The 16,633-nt window shown below is 40.9% G+C and overlaps 1 protein-coding gene across 1 annotated transcript; it reads left to right on the forward strand.

Moving 5' to 3' along the window:
• The first annotated feature begins 1,667 nt into the window (after positions 1 to 1,667).
• Positions 1,668 to 15,248, forward strand: FSD2 (fibronectin type III and SPRY domain containing 2). Its single transcript, XM_081337704.1, has 12 exons — positions 1,668 to 2,133; positions 2,227 to 2,322; positions 3,692 to 3,925; positions 5,209 to 5,231; positions 6,649 to 6,770; positions 7,825 to 7,989; positions 8,441 to 8,575; positions 9,208 to 9,361; positions 10,857 to 10,990; positions 12,556 to 12,688; positions 13,687 to 13,863; positions 14,837 to 15,248. The coding sequence occupies exons 1-12, from the start codon at positions 1,744 to 1,746 to the stop codon at positions 15,084 to 15,086; spliced, it is 2,013 nt and encodes a 670-aa protein (XP_081193830.1). The 5' UTR covers positions 1,668 to 1,743; the 3' UTR covers positions 15,087 to 15,248.
• Positions 15,249 to 16,633: the final 1,385 nt, after the last annotated feature.

The raw sequence follows: 16,633 nt of genomic DNA on the forward strand, positions 1-16,633 counted from the left end.
GCAAATTTTTCAAGCTCAGCGGCTTAAAAATGCTGCCTCGGCGTTTGCGTGGAGTTATTCCCAATGCACAATCTTTCTTTAAGATCTCATAGCCGACTGAGTAATTTCAATTCAGGGCAATTGGACAACAGTGTTTCCTTTATAATACACCACACACACACACACACACACACAAAGGTATTTTCCCACATGCCTGCCGGAAATATTTTGAAATCTCTTCAGCATTTAGTTTTATAGATTGAACTGAAAGAAACGCTTGACTTTAGACTATAGAAGGTTGCTTAATGTTCCTTTGTCTCATCGATGCAACCTTGAACGGACACACTGCTTGAAATAGAAGAGGGAAATTTTGCTCTCTATTTGGAATCGATCTGATCTGTACTGTTGGAGTAGGTCCCTTGCCTTTATTTACTATTATTGTCTTTTCCTTGAGGTCCTCCGAGCAGGGAGAGGACTCTCATGGAGCCAGGCCTCTGACTTTGTCACGCTAAAATAGTACACATATTTCAGTAATAAGGTTAGCCAAATGTTTTCCTTGCTGTCCTTGACAGCAGACCAAGTTCTGAGACTCCCCCTTAGACCACGATGGCTTAAATCTGGTAACACAATTTCCTATCGTTCTGAAAGAGGAAAAAAAATTATATACAGGTAGTCGTTGACTTGTGGCTATAATGGAGCCCAACATTTCTGTGGCTAGGCGAGGCAATTGTTTAAGCGAGCTCTGCCCCTTTTTACAACCTTTCTTGTCACAGTTGTTCAGTGAATCACGGCCGCTGTTGTGAGTTAGTAACACTGTCGTTAAGCGAGTCTGTCTTTCCCCCCCATGACTTTGCTCGTCAGATGTTCACAAAAGGGGATCACATGATCCCGGGACACTGCGACCGTCATAAATATGAACCAGTTGCCAAGCATCTGAATTTTGATCATGTGACCCAGGGGAGGCTGTGACGGTTGTAAGTGTGAAAAATGGTCATAAGTCACTTTTTCCAGGGTTTCCCACTGTTTGTAACTTCAAACGGTCATTAAATGAACTGTTGTAAATTGAGGACTACCTGCATTGGAAGCCCAAAATAATGTAATAATAATAATAATAATAATAATAATAATAATAATAATAATAATAATAATAATAATAATAAGAAGAAGAAGAAGAAGAAGAAGAAGAAGAAGAAGAAGTTGGAAGGGACCTTGGAGGTCATCTAGTCCAACCCCCTGCTCAGGCAGGAAACCTTATACCATTTCAGGCAAATGTATTTTAAAAAGAAAAGAAATCCGCCAAAAAGGAAAGAAGCTAAACATACTAGGTCCATCGGCGTATATGATAGAATTTCTCCTACATAATACCATTGTTCCACTCCAGCAACCTCTGACTATCAGAAAATTAACTGGTGTTCTATATTTTTTTGATCCTTATTATCTGTATCCCAGGCATCCAGATCTTCCATGATGCATCCTGATACATCTCTGCTTTTTTCTTGACAAGAGAATGGAAGTGGGTTGATGTTACCTTCTTCCCAAAAGTTTACTCCAATTCCCAGTATTTCCAGTCTCACTGGATTTCCCTGGGGCCTCCTAATATGAATCAACCTGATCCTTCTTAGCTTTTTGAGATGTGAAATATATATTCCACTGTATGTTGTACTTTTATTGTTCTTACAGGGGTTTGATAGCAGAAAGTTGGCAGGCAGCCCACAAGGCCTTTTCTTGGCCTGTTGACTTGGTGTCCAATATTCTTTCTCCACAATGGACTCTCCATTGAAAAAGAACGAGCCGGACAGTCCCAGAGTTTATCACTTGGAACTTTATGATTCCCTTGAAGATTTCTTTCCTGAGGAACCATTTAGAAGGCGAGATCTGTCTGTGTGTGAAAACAGGGCCACCCAAGATGTAGAGCAGCAACGTGCACGTCATGTGGCGCGTCAGGATCAGCAACTCACAGACGATGGGAGAGAAGAGAATGACAAGGGTGACAATAATGTTCTCGAGGATAAGGATGAAAGCAGACAGTCCTTCCAAGGGAAAGAACTATATTGTATTACTTGCTGTGTTCCAGTGACAGCCTTTAATGGCAAGTGTAATAAACATCAAGAGCACGAAGTCATGTCTCTTGCGGCGGTGGTGGAAATCGCAAAGGTGAGGATGTTGTAAGCCGATCCTGGTTAGGAAGCAGGAAACATTTGGCTAAGGCAGTATTGCAAGATACCTAACCACGTTTTGTTTTGAAAGGATGAGCTTCAGAAAAACATTGGCCGGTTGGAAGATCAAATCGCTCACCTGGAGAGTTTTGCTAGCCACTTGGAGGAAATCTTTATTACTGTAGAGGTAAGATGCTCTCAGGAGCTAAGTTCATGGTTCTAAGTGAACTGGCAAGGAAGGTCCACCTTAGAGGTCCATCAGCCTCTTGCCATCTCATGCACGGATAAAGAAGAAGGTGTTATGGTTTGTTTCTTAGCAAGACAGAGATCTAAGACTTAACTGTTCAAAATCTGTCATTTGCCATCACAGGTCAAAATGTCACAAGGAGAAGCAGAGATGGTTAAATTGATCCCTTTGTCCAAAGAAGAGAATATACATACAGTAATTGCATTTGGAAATTGCTTCTGGATCTGTGCTTGCAATGGAGAAAAAAAAGAAACTTTGATTTTTGTTTTTGCTGATTAGATAGGCTTGTTGCTATCGAAATGGCTAATATACAGTGTATAAAAGTAAAAAGTTGAGGTTGTAATGTTATCTTCAACTATGCTAAAGGGAGTTGGAAGTCGGTGCTTTTTTTTTGTTCTTTTTCCCTTTTACTCCATATTTTCTCTTTTTCCCTCCTCCCCCCAAGTTTTCTATTACTTTTTAAAATCTCTCTTTCTCTTTTATACTTTGATAAACTAATAAACACGTAATAAATAGGAAAAATATCGTTAGCTCCAGGAATCCCAAGTTGCTGTCCTGTTCTGTTAATACCTCTTTACACCTTTATTCCTACCTGGTAGCAGGAATCTGTACCCTTTTTAAATATTGTTACTAAATATTTTTTTTTAATTCCATTTATATCCCGCCCTTCTCCGAAGACTCAGGGCGGCTTACAAGCTTAGCAGTTTATTAAGATATAATTGGCTCCTTACTTGCCATGACAGCATCTTACTTCTGGTAGATTTGTGCGTATAATCAGAAACTGGAGCCAGACAAAATCAAATGGAAAACTATCCAAATGAAAAACTATTTTGGTGAAAGTAATATTTTCAATATATTATCCCAAATAGGGACTACTACAGGACTATAAAAAGGGACTTTAATGAGTACAGCCTAGAGACTTCTCTAATCTAGCCAGATATATTTGAGTGTCATTGCCATAGCTCCAATCGTCATTAAATCTCTGGACGACTGTTTGGTAATTCCTACCTTAAGATATCCTTTTAATAATCCTCTAATACAGTGCTTCTCAACCTTGGCCACTTTAAGATGTGTGAACATCAACACCCAGAATTCCTGGGTGGCTGGGGAATTCTGGGAGTTGAAGTCCTCACATCTTAAAATGGCCAAGGTTGAGAAACAGTGCTCTAATATTTCTCTGGCAATCCAGCATTTTCTAATTTCTAGAATTTAGCAGAGTTCCATGGATTCTTTGCAGGAATCCAGGAGGGTTAAATTGGTGTTATATAAATAAAAGTGTGTATGTGTATATATATATATTTTCTTCCAGGAAAATTTTACCAGGCAGCAGCAGAACATTGAGAAGCATTACGAGGACATAATACAGATCCTTGAGCAACGCTATGAAGAAAATATGCAGGCTTTGGGGGAGGAGAAGAAAGAAAAGCTGGAAGCTTTGTACAAACAATTGGTCGACTGTGGAGAAAACCTGGATACTTGCAAAGATCTCATGGAAACCATCGAAAACCTTGACCAGGGTGAAAAAAAAGTGGAAGCCATCAAGGTATAGGAGAGAAAGAACCCATGACAAACTGGGTCCTTCAGTCTCAAAACAAATTGCTTTTGGGTTTGCTGAAAAGGAAGCACATAAGATAACATTGGTGGTGTTAGGAATACACTTGTTTGGGCAAAAAAGAAAGTTCAGTTACAAGAATGAACGTACAGTGGTACCTTGGTATCCAACAGCTTTGAAACTCATCAAATTGAGTACTCAACAAATTTTGATGTGAAAATTTTGTCCTGGTACTTATCGTTTGTTTGGTATTCAACACACAAGTTAGAACTTGTCTAGCTACATTATTCTTTGTGGAGGAAAAATTGTTTGGTACTCATCGCTTTTGGTACTCATCACCCCTCCCAGAACCAATGAATACCACTGTAGATCCAAAGCTTATATAGTGTTGCATCTAAGCCTGGTCAAGTATGAGCTTATGTTGTACAGGTAGTTCTTGATTTACAACCACAGTTATGATCAGAGTGACCCAGAGCACCTGACCTAAACCAGTGGGTCTCTGTAAGAATCACAGTTCTGGATTCTCTACTAAAAGGGCTATTATTTTGTCTTTCTTAAATTTGGAAACTGGTCAAAGAGAGAAGCAACCTGGAACTAAGGAGAAACTTCCTGACATTAAGGACAATCTACCAGTGAAACAGCTTGCCTCCAGAAATCATGGGCATTCCATCACTGGAGGTTTTTAAGAAGAGGCTAGATAGTCACTTGTCTGAGATGGTATTCTACTGCTTGAGCAGGGCGCTGGACTAGAAGATCTCTAAGGACCCTTCCAGCTCCTATTCTATTCTATTCTATTCTATTCTATTCTATTCTATTCTATTCTATTCTATTCTATTCTATTCTACTCTACTCTACTCTACTCTACTCTACTCTACTCTACTCTACTCTACTCTATTCAAATTATACCGTGCTGTTTGCAGTGGCCTTCTGAGATGGCATTTTATTTTACCTCCTCTGGGTTTGCATTGCTAGAGATATATTCTGCCATTTTATCAGATGACTCGTGGCATTTATGAAGACATTATTTCAATCTCTGCTTTGTGATTTCAATTCTCTAATGCAATTACTTGGTTAGACATATCAGGATATACTTTTGAGGAATCATGCCTAGGCTTTTGCCATGAAAATAATATAGCAATTTTAATCACGCATCTTGGAGAAAAAAGTCAGTGCATCATTATTACAAGTGTGTGTGTGTGTGTGTGTGTGTATGCATATGTCTCTGTGCATATGTAACATATTAGTGGGATCACCAATCTCTCTTTCTTCAACAGACTGCAGTTGCAACAATTCACAGGTAATACTGAAATATGAATTTTTAAGAGCTTTCCTTTCTGTAGTCATCCTACCACAGTGTTAAATTTGGCCTTAATGCTAGTTTACTCAGTAAACTACTCTTGAGAGCAATAGATATAATTTTACCTATATAAAATTATGGAAATACTTCTCTTAGTCTGATTTGGTACTAATTTGGCTTTCATTTCAGTGACAAGCAGCTGGCTTTCCATTTTCCTGTGATCTATATTGTTTTTAATTTCTGTTAATAATTACATAGCATTCTGAGATCTATTGATATGGGGTAGGGGAGTTACATAAATTAGCAAATAAATTCAAGTATGCTGGTGTCAGGCTTGCCATGAGGGTCAACAAGCAGAATGTTTCCCAGTTTTCAAACATTTACTACTGGGCTCTGTTATGTTTGGGATTATTAACTCCATATCAGCCTTACATACGTTTTAAAATTACCATGGATGTCAGTATTGAAACTCGCTGAGCAAATGGGCACATCCCACACGGTGATCTTGATGGTGACGGACCCTGGTGCTGTGGAGATTTGCCTAACTTTTCCCTATAATCTTTTAAACAGAAACCAGAAACTTGCTTACTTGTAATTGTAGTGGCTCAGTGGGTTAGGACGCTGAGCTTGTCGATCATATGGTCGGCAGTTTGGCGGGTCGAATCCCGACTGCCGCATAACAGAGTGAGCGCCTGTTACTCGTCCCAGCTTCTGCCAACCTAGCAGTTCGAAAGCACGTAAAAATGCAAGTAGAAAAATAGGGACCACTACGGTGGGAAGGTAACAGCGTTCCGTGCGCCTTTGGCGTCTAGTCATGCCGGCCACATGACCACGGAGACGTCCTCGGACAAGCGCTGGCTCTTCGGCTTTGAAGCGGAGATGAGCACCGGCCCCTAGAGTTGGAAACGACTAGCACGCATGTGCGGGGGAACCTTTACCTTTACCTTTAACCGTTCAGGATGAAGTGGTCAACAACAGATTAAAACAGTACAGCTTCTATGGGAAAAGGAAAGACAGAATTGACAGCCACTTGTCTGAAATGGATTAGGGCAAGGGTAGGCAACCTTGGCTCTTTTATGACTCGTGGACTTCAACTCCCAGGGGGTTGGACTAGAAGACCTCCAGGGTCCTTTCCAGCAATATGCTAGGAAACACTGTCTTATTTGAACTTGCCTGTATCCTTGAACTACTTTTTTTAAAAATTACATTACTTGGAAGTCTGAGGTTCTTAATGATCATATTTAATTTAATCTGGGCTTTTAATACTGTCTACTATGAATATTTCTTTTGTAAATGGATTCCATATAGAATAGAAGGGTGCGGCCCATGCGTTCCATCTATAATATAGTAGAAATGTTTTGTAGCAGCATAAGTCTTAACACGAGCCATCTCACGCTGATTTTTGTGGCATTTTCAGAGTGCACACCTTCTTGAAAAAGGATGTGAGTATAGATCTCTCAACTCCAGAAGAGTTTGAAGACAGAGTCATTGATTTCTCAGACATTCAGGAACTGTTGAAGTCCGTTAGCTTTTCCCCAAGTAAGTCCATTAGGATACCACAGACAAACAGTAGGTTGAGTTGGAAGCAGGTGACTTTATTTCCTAGACGATATGCTTTCAATGCATAATTTAGACTACTCAAACCTCTCCAGTGAAAAAACAGATCCAAATATATATCTTTATATATTTGGAGGACTTTCTTCTGCTTGAGAGACTCCTGGAGAATTTATAGTAGAGTTGCTCCAACTTCATACATCCAAGGCTTATATCATTCTCAGCATATCAGCAAATCTGGACAATCCATCAATTTGCAGAAAGTTAAAAAGAAGAAAGCCTCATAAATGAAACTTCCATGTCCTCAGCTGGCTTCAAAATTCTATCAGGGAAGGAAATGAAGAAGACATGTCCGGAATGTGCAACATGTTTCATCTAAAACATCTGTTCATGGTAGGCCTTGGATGATGTGCTGGAAGCCACACTCCAAAAAGTAGGCTAGGTTAATCAAGTAATTTTCGTCAAGCAAAAAGTAGACTTGGTCAAGAAAAATCAAGTAGGTCTGGTCAAGACAAGAAAAAAATAGTAATTTGAGTTAATAGACACTGAAGTTGGATGAAACATAATAAAATAGTAGAGTAGAGTAAAATAGAGTAGGGTAGGGTAGGGTAGGGTAGGGTAAGGTAGAGAATAGAATAGAATAGAATAGAATAGAATAGAATAGAATAGAATAGAATAGAATAGAATAGAATAGAATAGAATAGAATAGAATAGAATAGAATAGAATAGAATAGAAGAGAAGAGAAGAGAAGAGAAGAGAAGAGAAGAGAAGAGAAGAGAAGAGAATGCTTTATTTGGCCAAGTCTGGTTAAACACACATGGAATTTGTTTGTTTGTGACAAATGTAGCTAATACGATTTCTCGCTCAAAATGTGTGTCTCACAGAAGGTCATGGAAGTAATATGGACATTGGTAGAAATCTTCTCAGTTAAATCCCTTCCTGGTGCATAGCAGTTTTCACCAGTGAGCAAATGCGCAAGTCTAGTTTCCTGTCCTTTTCTGCAAATCTTAAAAGAGATTTCTCCCTTTCTGATTTCAGTCTCTACACCCCCTTGTGCACCAGTGATGAACGCTCAGGATCCCAATTCAGCTACTGGGACGTCTGTGAAAATTTGCTGGAGCTTTTTCTCAGACGATATTGTGGAAAGCTACCAACTCTATTACAAGCGAGTGAGCAATGACACATCAAGCATGGAGCAAGAAGGTAAAGAGACCAAAGCCAGATCAGGTAGAATGAAAAAAAATATATGTCTCTGACTAAACTCTTAATGACAACATCTGCCTTGAGGTAGATTTGCAAAGACAGAAATGGAGGTGGCATTTCCATGCTGGCAACCTGCTGATTTTATTGTGATTTTATCTGCTGCTTTTCTGATCAGCATCCTGATTGCTCTAGTAGTTAGTGGAGGTTTAATATATTTTACTTGTTATTTTGCCCCCAGGCCCTTAAATCTTTAGAATGTGAGCTCTGGAAATTAGCAAAGTGTCTATCCGGGAGCTACAAAACAATTTGTGGCTTGTTCGGTCCAAGCCTAGTTTAGAAAAAGAAAGACTGCAACATAATATGCTGTTATTCCAGAATGAAATAAGCTGTTACTTAAGAATCTGTGGCAGTTTCAAAGAACCCCTTAATTTTTTGTACTTTTCCATTGCAGAGTTTGAGCTAAATGTGAAAGAAAGCTACTGCACAGTCGCTCAACTGGTGCCTAACACACAATATGAATTTTGGGTAAAAGCAGTAAACAGAGCTGGGGTCAGCTCAGCGAGCGAAAGAGCCGTGTATATGACAGGTAAATGGCTTTTCATGTTATGTTTTGATTTAGGAAAACAATAACTTTTTATTGACCTATGCAAAGTGGGGACCAGGCTACCCAAAGCTCATTTTTTTTCCTAAACTGTGGGAGAGAGATTAAGATCACAATCCAATACTTGAAGGTTTATCCAGATGGTGCTGACTTTAGATAATAAATATTTCGCAAAAAGTCATGCTATTTAATTTGTTAACTAATAGTTTATTTTTTTAAAAAAAAGTTTCACCTTAATTATATAATAAACATGATCTATGTCCTCTACAGTTGTCTGTCTTTAGTTATGTCAAATGGTGGGGAAGAAGTTTAAATCAATATCTAGCTTTTAAACTGAATTTACTAAATTTTTAATTAAGTCATTTTAGGATGTGTTGTTGTTTTTTTAATTCCATTTATATCCCGCCCTTCTCTGAAGACTCAGGGCGGCTTACAAGCTTAGCAGCAGTTTTGAGTTGTTGGTTGCCTTGAATTCTCTTCCCAGCTGGAAAGGTAACCTAGAAATATTTTATTAGTGATTTGAGCCTTTGCTACTAGTAGACTAGATTTTCACTCAACGAAAAACAGCTTTCGTTTGTCAGTGCTTCAGAGGACTCCTGTATGGTGTGTGTTTTTAGCTCCTTTGCCACCTGTTATCAAAGAGAAGGTGATTCAGAGCTGTGAAAATGCTGCATTGGTGCAATGGGAATGTGGAAATATTAATCCAGTGGAATCCTACACTGTTGAATTATTTAAGATGGCTGGTGGAGATGGAGGAGACATTCTCACTGAGTAAGTTGCACAGGGTTTGATATGCACCTTTTCTACCCTATCATGACTTCATGGTCATTTTCAGTGATACTCTGGATCTTTTTAGTAGAATCATACAGTACTTGGGCACAAGGCTATGAAGCAGCCCTATTGAAAGCTTTGGGACTGCAGGTCCTAGGGAGCTCAAAAGAAACATTCATCCCCGTCAATCCAAGAACTACTTTTGCTGTGGTTATTTCCAAAATATTGCACTTGCCCAATAGGGATCAGCATTACAATGTAAGATCTAGAGTGTTTAGAACGTGACCAGGAAGAATACACCAAATTATAGATGAAATAGGTTTTTTCAATGGTTTTTGTTACCAAATAATGACTGCTCCAGGCCATTTCCTTCCTTCCTTCCTTCCTTCCTTCCTTCCTTCCTTCCTTCCTTCCTTCCTTCCTTCCTTCCTCCCTCCCTCCCTCCCTCCCTCCTCTTTTTCCTTCCTTCCTTCCTTCCCTCCCTCCCTCCCTCCCTCCTTTTTTCCCTTCCTTCCTTCCTTCCTTCCCTCCCTCCCTCCCTCCCTCTCTCCCTCCTCTTTTTCCTTCCTTCCTTCCTTCCTTCTTTCTTTCCCTCCCTCCCTCCTTTTTTCCTTCCTTCCTTCCTTCCTTCCTTCCTTCCTTCCTTCCTTCCTTCCTTCCTTCCTTCCTTCCTTCCTTCCCAGTGTGATGCAGTTCTTAGAATGCAGTATTGCAGGCTAATTCTGCCAACCACCAGGAGTTCAATCCTGACCGGCTCAAGGTTGACTCATCCTTCCATCCTTCTGAGGTTGGTAAAATGAGGACCCAGATTGTTGGGGACAATAGGCTGACTCTGTAAACTGCTTTCTTTCTTTCTTTCTTTCTTTCTTTCTTTCTTTCTTTCTTTCTTTCTTTCTTTCTTTCTTTCTTTCTTTCTTTCACTTTCTTTCACTTTCTTTCACTTTTCTGTCTGCAAACACACATACTATGTTAGTAAGAGAAATCAATGATTTCCTATTTGCCAATCTCTCAAAGGAAGCAGAGATTGGGGAGGGGGTGGGGTTCCTAACTCCCTCCCACCATTTCCTTGGTACTTTTGTTTTTCTCTGGTCAGTTTCATAATCCTTTGGGCAATTTCACAGACAGAAGATTGCTGTGATGTTTCTGCTATGCATGAGGATGGTCAACTTAGCCAGGGAGGCAAACGACCAATAGAGATTTTCAAAGGCATCCGTAGTGGGCTGTGCACTGGAGTAGATTTTCCCAGGTGGAAAAAAGCTATGATCAGTTAGCAAGTTTATGACTGAGCCAGTAATCATACTGATACCTTGTAAAGCTTGTTTAGCTCTTTCTTTCATGTTAATCTCTGATCTCGAATATGGTACAAAATAGAATTGGGAGGTAGCTTTCTCTGTTACTTCTCAACCCTTTCCGAGGTTCCCAGGATCACAAATAATTTGTTCCTCCTTTCAAAAGCGACTGTACGTAACCATGTTTTCCACTCCCCCACCCCCAGATCTGTTGTTGGAATTCCAAACTGTGAGGCACTGATTCAGCTGGAGCCAAGACAAAATTACCTTCTCTTTGTGAAGGCCATCAATATAGGAGGATCTAGTGAAAGGAGTCAGCCAACTTCTATCCTTAGCACAGGTAGGTAGTAAGAATGGACTCTTGGCAGGTACCCTTTGCAAATGGTGGCATCCTATTTTGCATTGCTTCCAGCAGTGCTTTTTTAAAAATGATTTTACTTCGTTTCCAAAAATAAGCAGAAGGTGAGGGGGGAAATCGAGAGATGCTGTGTGGAAAGAGCAGTTTGCCTGGCTTGTGAGGGTATCTCAGCACCCTTTGAAGGGAATCAAATGCTGTTCAAATAGGGGGGGAAAACAACAAAGTGGGGAACAGTTTGACATATACCTCCATTTCTTGCCCACCCACTTCCAAAAACACGTTATTCATTTTGGAATAAAACCACCCCCCTCTTTAGTAGTCTGAAAAATGGATGGTGAAAGCTGGAATGATGATATTCTTCCTCCAACTCTTCATTGCATTAAGTTGGCTCATGTTATAGTCAATATTGATAATTTACATAGCATCTCCTATGTGTCTGGAAGTATCCCGAAATGCCTCAGAGGAAGCAGAAAAAAGGAGAAGCCAATGAGGACATTAGGCTTATGCAGGTAATCTTCAACTTACAACATGGTTCGAAGTTACAATGGCACTGGAGACTTATGACCATTTTTCACACTTACAACCATCGCAACATCCCCATCGTCAGGTGATCGAAATTCACACGCTTGGCAACTGGCTCATATTTATGACGGTTGCAGTGTCCCCGAGGTCACGTGATCCCCTTTTGCAATCTTCTGACATGCAAAGTCAATGGAGAAGCCAGATTCGCTTAACAACCGCGTTACTAACAGCTGCAATGATTTGCTTAACAACTGTGGTAAGCTAGGTCGTAAAATGAGGCAAAACTCACTTAACCACTGACTCACTTAGCAACAAACGTTTTGGGCTCAATTGTGGTCATAGGTCAAGGACTATATATGTATGCTTTGACTAAGAGGTAGTCTAATCCAGGGCTTCCCAACCCCCGATCCGTGGACCGGTACCGAGCCACGACATGCCAGCAACCGGTCTGCACAAACAAGCAGAGCCCCATCCATGGGATGCAGGGAGCACACAAAGCCACGCACTCTCCAGTCCATGGAAAAACCTCTCTCCACAGAACTGGTGCGTGGTGCCCAAAAGGTTGGGGACCTCTGGTCTAATACAAGAGAATATCTATAACTCAGGGTCCTTGGTGCTTTCTGAGCTTGGTGGTCTTCTTGCAGACACTCCATTACTCAACTAGGAAGCATCAACAGTGCATTAATACTGGGGCATTGTTTACTTCTTGATTGTTGGTCTAGAGTTGCTCTTGGGGTTAATTTCTGCTATTCTGGGTGTTCTAGCACTGGTGATGTTACACAGTTGGGTAATGAAATATCTGCAAAAGAAAACCAACAAACTCAGAGAGTACCGAGAAATTTGCAGGTAGTCCAATCTGTTTCAAGGCAATACCTTGACTAGTCACAAAAAGCTTTGCTGAAAAAGTTAGTTTGGAGGAGGGCGGTGGGACTCTGCAAAAGTTCCAAGGGGAACTTCTGAGCACAAGGAGTAGTAAGCGAGTCCAAGCACTGAATAATTAGAACACGATTTCATTTCTCCGACAGGAACTGTATTTACCCTCAATGAAAGGACAGCTCATCCCTCGTTGTCCATCCTGGAAGATGGGCTGACACTGGTCTGCCACAAAACCAAGAGTGCCCCAAGTGACACACCCTTTGGTGAAGACAGTTTTACAAGGTTTGGGATCTTTATGCCTAGTCTGTGTTCTTTAATCCCATTTTATTGCTTCACTCTCCTTTCTTTTGAAAGGACCCAGGACCTCTGAAAATACACTTTGGACAGTGCAAAACTGCTTGCAACTGCTGAAAGCAAAAGGTGACCAACAGTTATAGGGGCTGGATTTTGTTTCTTTGCTTCTGTTGTTCTGATTCTGACTTGAGATATTGCATCTGTAGTTTAAAGGCAGCATAAATCTATTCTAAATAAAACAAGTAGTAACTATCATGGATAATAACATCAATACTGCTACTCCTAATTGATCATATAAGATCATCTCTCCAAATACCTTCTGGCTCGTGGCCAAGATCAGCTGTGAAGGCTGTCTTATTACCCAGGTCAACTCCTGTCAGGTACAAAAGTTCAGGACCACATGTGAAGTTTTAATTAAACTGATGCATTTACTAATCAGGCACAAGAATCTACTAAAAATAGTTAGGACAGTCTTGATGCTAGATAAGGGCCAATGGAATTCAAGAGGGATTGGACTTATTCCTCTTGTGGCTACATAGAGACTCTACGCTGATTCCTCTTTTGACTCCACCTCCAGGAGACTCCTTCTCCTACAATTCCAGGTTCACCTTATTTTGGAGTTGAAGAGCAGGATTTCTTCACGGCAGCTCCCAAGTTAGGATCTTAGGATCTTTCTCAAAAGGAAGAGAGTTGACTGCTTGAGTGGGGGGGGGGGAATCCTACTCCAAGCATATAGCCACATTCAATATCTCAAGCTGCACCTGTCCAGCTCCTGTGATATTCCGGGTTTCCTTATTTAATTGTCACTCTGCCATTTCTTCCCTGGAAATCTCAAAAATCCAATCATTTTATCCACAACTTAACTAATGCCCAAATTGGGGGATAACAAGATAATCCAGAAGATGACTCAATTCCATCAATAAAGGGAAAGTCTTGAAAATTGACCCATGTTCCCACCCACCACCACCCTCTCTTTTTTTTGATAGATCCATTGCTGTAATGGCATACCCGATCCCATTCCGAGGAAAACATTACTGGGAGGTCGACGTTGATGAGAACACTGAATATTGCATTGGGGTGGCTTTTGAAAATGTACCAAGAGATGATTACTTGGGAGCAAGCCATTCCTCCTGGTGCATGAAGCACACCATTGCGTCCTCCAGGTACAGCTTAATCTTAACCCTGGCGATGCCATTGCAACCAGCTTGCAAGATTTTATACTGCAGCTTCCCCTTACTTTCTGTGGATTTCCTAAACAGCTGAGGGCCCCATCCAGGACTACAAATCTCATAAACTCAAACAATGCTGGGAGTTGTGCTGCAGAGCCCCACTTCCCCACCCATCTTCAGAGATGCCTCCTAAGAAAAGAAATCAGGGGCTATTATTATTTGCCTTCTGCCTGACGAATTAGGCATAACTTGACCTGGTTCCATATGATAGGTAGGATCATCCCTTATCTCAGGACAAAAGATTAGGGCATTCAACAATAGAAGTATAGTACAGTCGCCTTGTGATCCAGTTCTTCTGAATTACTTTAAGCTCAGGGGCCAAAGAGGCTCAGATATGTATATACAGACACAGTTTCTCCTAAAGAGAACAAGTTGGTGAACATCTCAAGGTTTGGAGTACAGGTCTATAGTAGTAGGTCCTTCCCTGGGAACCCTTGTGTCAAGACTGATTTGCACTTCCACCTATATTCCGCTTTGCTTGCAGCTTGACAAAGAAAAGGGAGCAAGCATGGGGAGGGGGATTGAATCTGAACATTGTTGGTTCCCGGGAGACAGTGCTCCAGCCCAAGGACACATCGAGAGGACATCCTAGTGTGGCTCGCTGTTTCCCATAACAAAATGAACAGAAGTGATTGGTGGACGTAATGGACTGGGAGTGGCTCACAGAGAAAGGTGGAAATTAACTATGCTAGCTTTTGTGCGGAAAACTCAGAGCTGGTTTTGCTTCATCTGTGCCAATATAGTTTATTCAGTAAAGTTTATACTCTTGGTAAAATAATGTCCCAGGAGTTTTTTTTCCTGAATCTGCCAACTGGACATTTGACACCTTGTGGGCTATTAGAGTTGCCAAGGTTGGATACCCATGATTTAAAGCTTCTGGTGTGAAAATCTCTTTTTCCTTATGCAGCCACGTCTTTGAATTTCTCAATGATGGGATAACGCCCAACATCAAGATCACAGTTCCTCCTGAGAAGATTGGCCTTTTACTGGACTACGACGAAGGGACTCTCTCATTTTTTAATGCTGAGATCATGCAACACCTGTACACCTTCCACAACAACTTTCAAGATTTTGTGTGTCCCTGTTTTGCGGTGAAAGGCATTGGTGTGCTCAGGATTCGAAATGGTATCACAGTACCTCCACAAGTTGCTTTGTGATTCAGGATAGCAAGATGCAGCACACTTAATAAGCAATGTGGCACACTTCCAGCCTCCCCCTCCCAACCCTTTCTCTTTCTCCCCCCCCCCCAAACTTACTGTATTATTTATTTATTAATTTGATTAGTGTGGGAAACAGGACCGTATTGTTCATAAAGTAAATGCCGCTGAATACTTTAAAATGTGTCTCTTGCTGTTTATACACAAAAAACCCACTTAATCTGACCAGCTGGAATCCTAACAGCTTCATTTACACAAATGTTAATTAACCTGATGAGTTGTGAGAGTTGTTTTTTTTTTCATTTCCTAGTTTGACTCGCTTTGCAAACCCAGCCTGTTAGGCTAAATAATGACATTGGGTACTGCACATTCCAAGAAAATACTTTCATCTAGTATGCAATGTAAACATTTTGGATCAACATGTGACATACTTTTTCTTTATACTGTAAATCAGTGGTCCCCAACCTTTGCGGCTTGGCAGCCTGGCGGGAAGGGGCGGGGAGAGAAGGGAACTGGATCGCATGAGCGGTGGGCTGGTGCATACACACACAAACACAAACACACAAGTGCACAAGTTGAGCTGTGCACACTGTGCACATCAGCTTACCACTTGTGCAGCCCAGTTCTGAATAGGCCAGTGGTCTTCAAGCCATTCAGCCATTTCTGACTCTTGGCGATCCTATGGGCTAGGTCTTTCCACATCTTCCGATCTTGTATTTTGATTTATTCTATGCTCTAGCTGGTGTCAACTTTGATGGTGACCAGCCATCATGTTCTTTGGCAGCCTGGTTTCCTTTTACCGCTAACTCTTCCGAACATAATTGCTTTCTCCATTGGATTCCCTTGCATGGCGTGGCCAAAGTAAGCGAGACCCAGTTTTGTGATTTTTGCCTTCCAGTGACGTGCAATGTAATTCAAACCATATCCATTTCCCCTCTCTGCTCCTTCTTTGTTTAGCTCTTCAGCCATTGATTAAGTATAGAGTTTTTCACAGCTTCCTGTTGTTAATATATATTGCAGGTTTTAGTTGAGGGAAAACATGGATTAACCTGTGTCTGTAATAGTACGTCAGATGCCACTGTGAGTTTTCAAATCCACCCCTGTCACAAAAGTGCTTATCAAATACTGTTCTCATACCAACCCCTTAAACAAAAAGAAACCCCTTCAAGCATGGGTCATTTAATCATAAATAGGTCTCTTCCTTGCTTGCTACAATGCTTATATTTATCCAAGGACTTGCGCTAAGCTATAAAGTGATTTATCTGGTGTGTGCTTAGCATGGGAATAGAGTAGCTGACAAGGAATTGCATTTTTCAGCTAGCTGGAGAAAAATGAAATCCAGCCTCTGTTTCCAATTTAAAGGGCTGAAGCCAAAGATCAGTGTTTCAAGTTGGAAAGACAATGTGGCATCTTGTTGTAATCACACAATTCAAGAAGAATAAAGCTGGCGGGCCTCAAATAATCACAAATGTGTTTTTCCAGTGCTGTGTCTCCTGACTAAGCTGCTTAGGGACTAAGATGGAATGAGATAAAAGTATGTGTGTATA

The sequence above is a fragment of the Vipera berus genome (assembly GCF_964194415.1).
Source record: "Vipera berus genome assembly, chromosome: 12".
Lineage (NCBI taxonomy): Eukaryota > Metazoa > Chordata > Lepidosauria > Squamata > Viperidae > Vipera > Vipera berus.

Bases quoted from the DNA above. Each gene is read 5' to 3' on its own strand.
- FSD2 (XM_081337704.1), top strand. From the start codon at position 1,744: ATGGACTCTCCATTGAAAAAGAACGAGCCGGACAGTCCCAGAGTTTAT. The intron at 6,771-7,824 runs GTAAGTCCATTA...TTCTGATTTCAG, and splicing joins GTCCGTTAGCTTTTCCCCAA to TCTCTACACCCCCTTGTGCA. The intron at 7,990-8,440 runs GTAAAGAGACCA...TTTCCATTGCAG, and splicing joins ATCAAGCATGGAGCAAGAAG to AGTTTGAGCTAAATGTGAAA.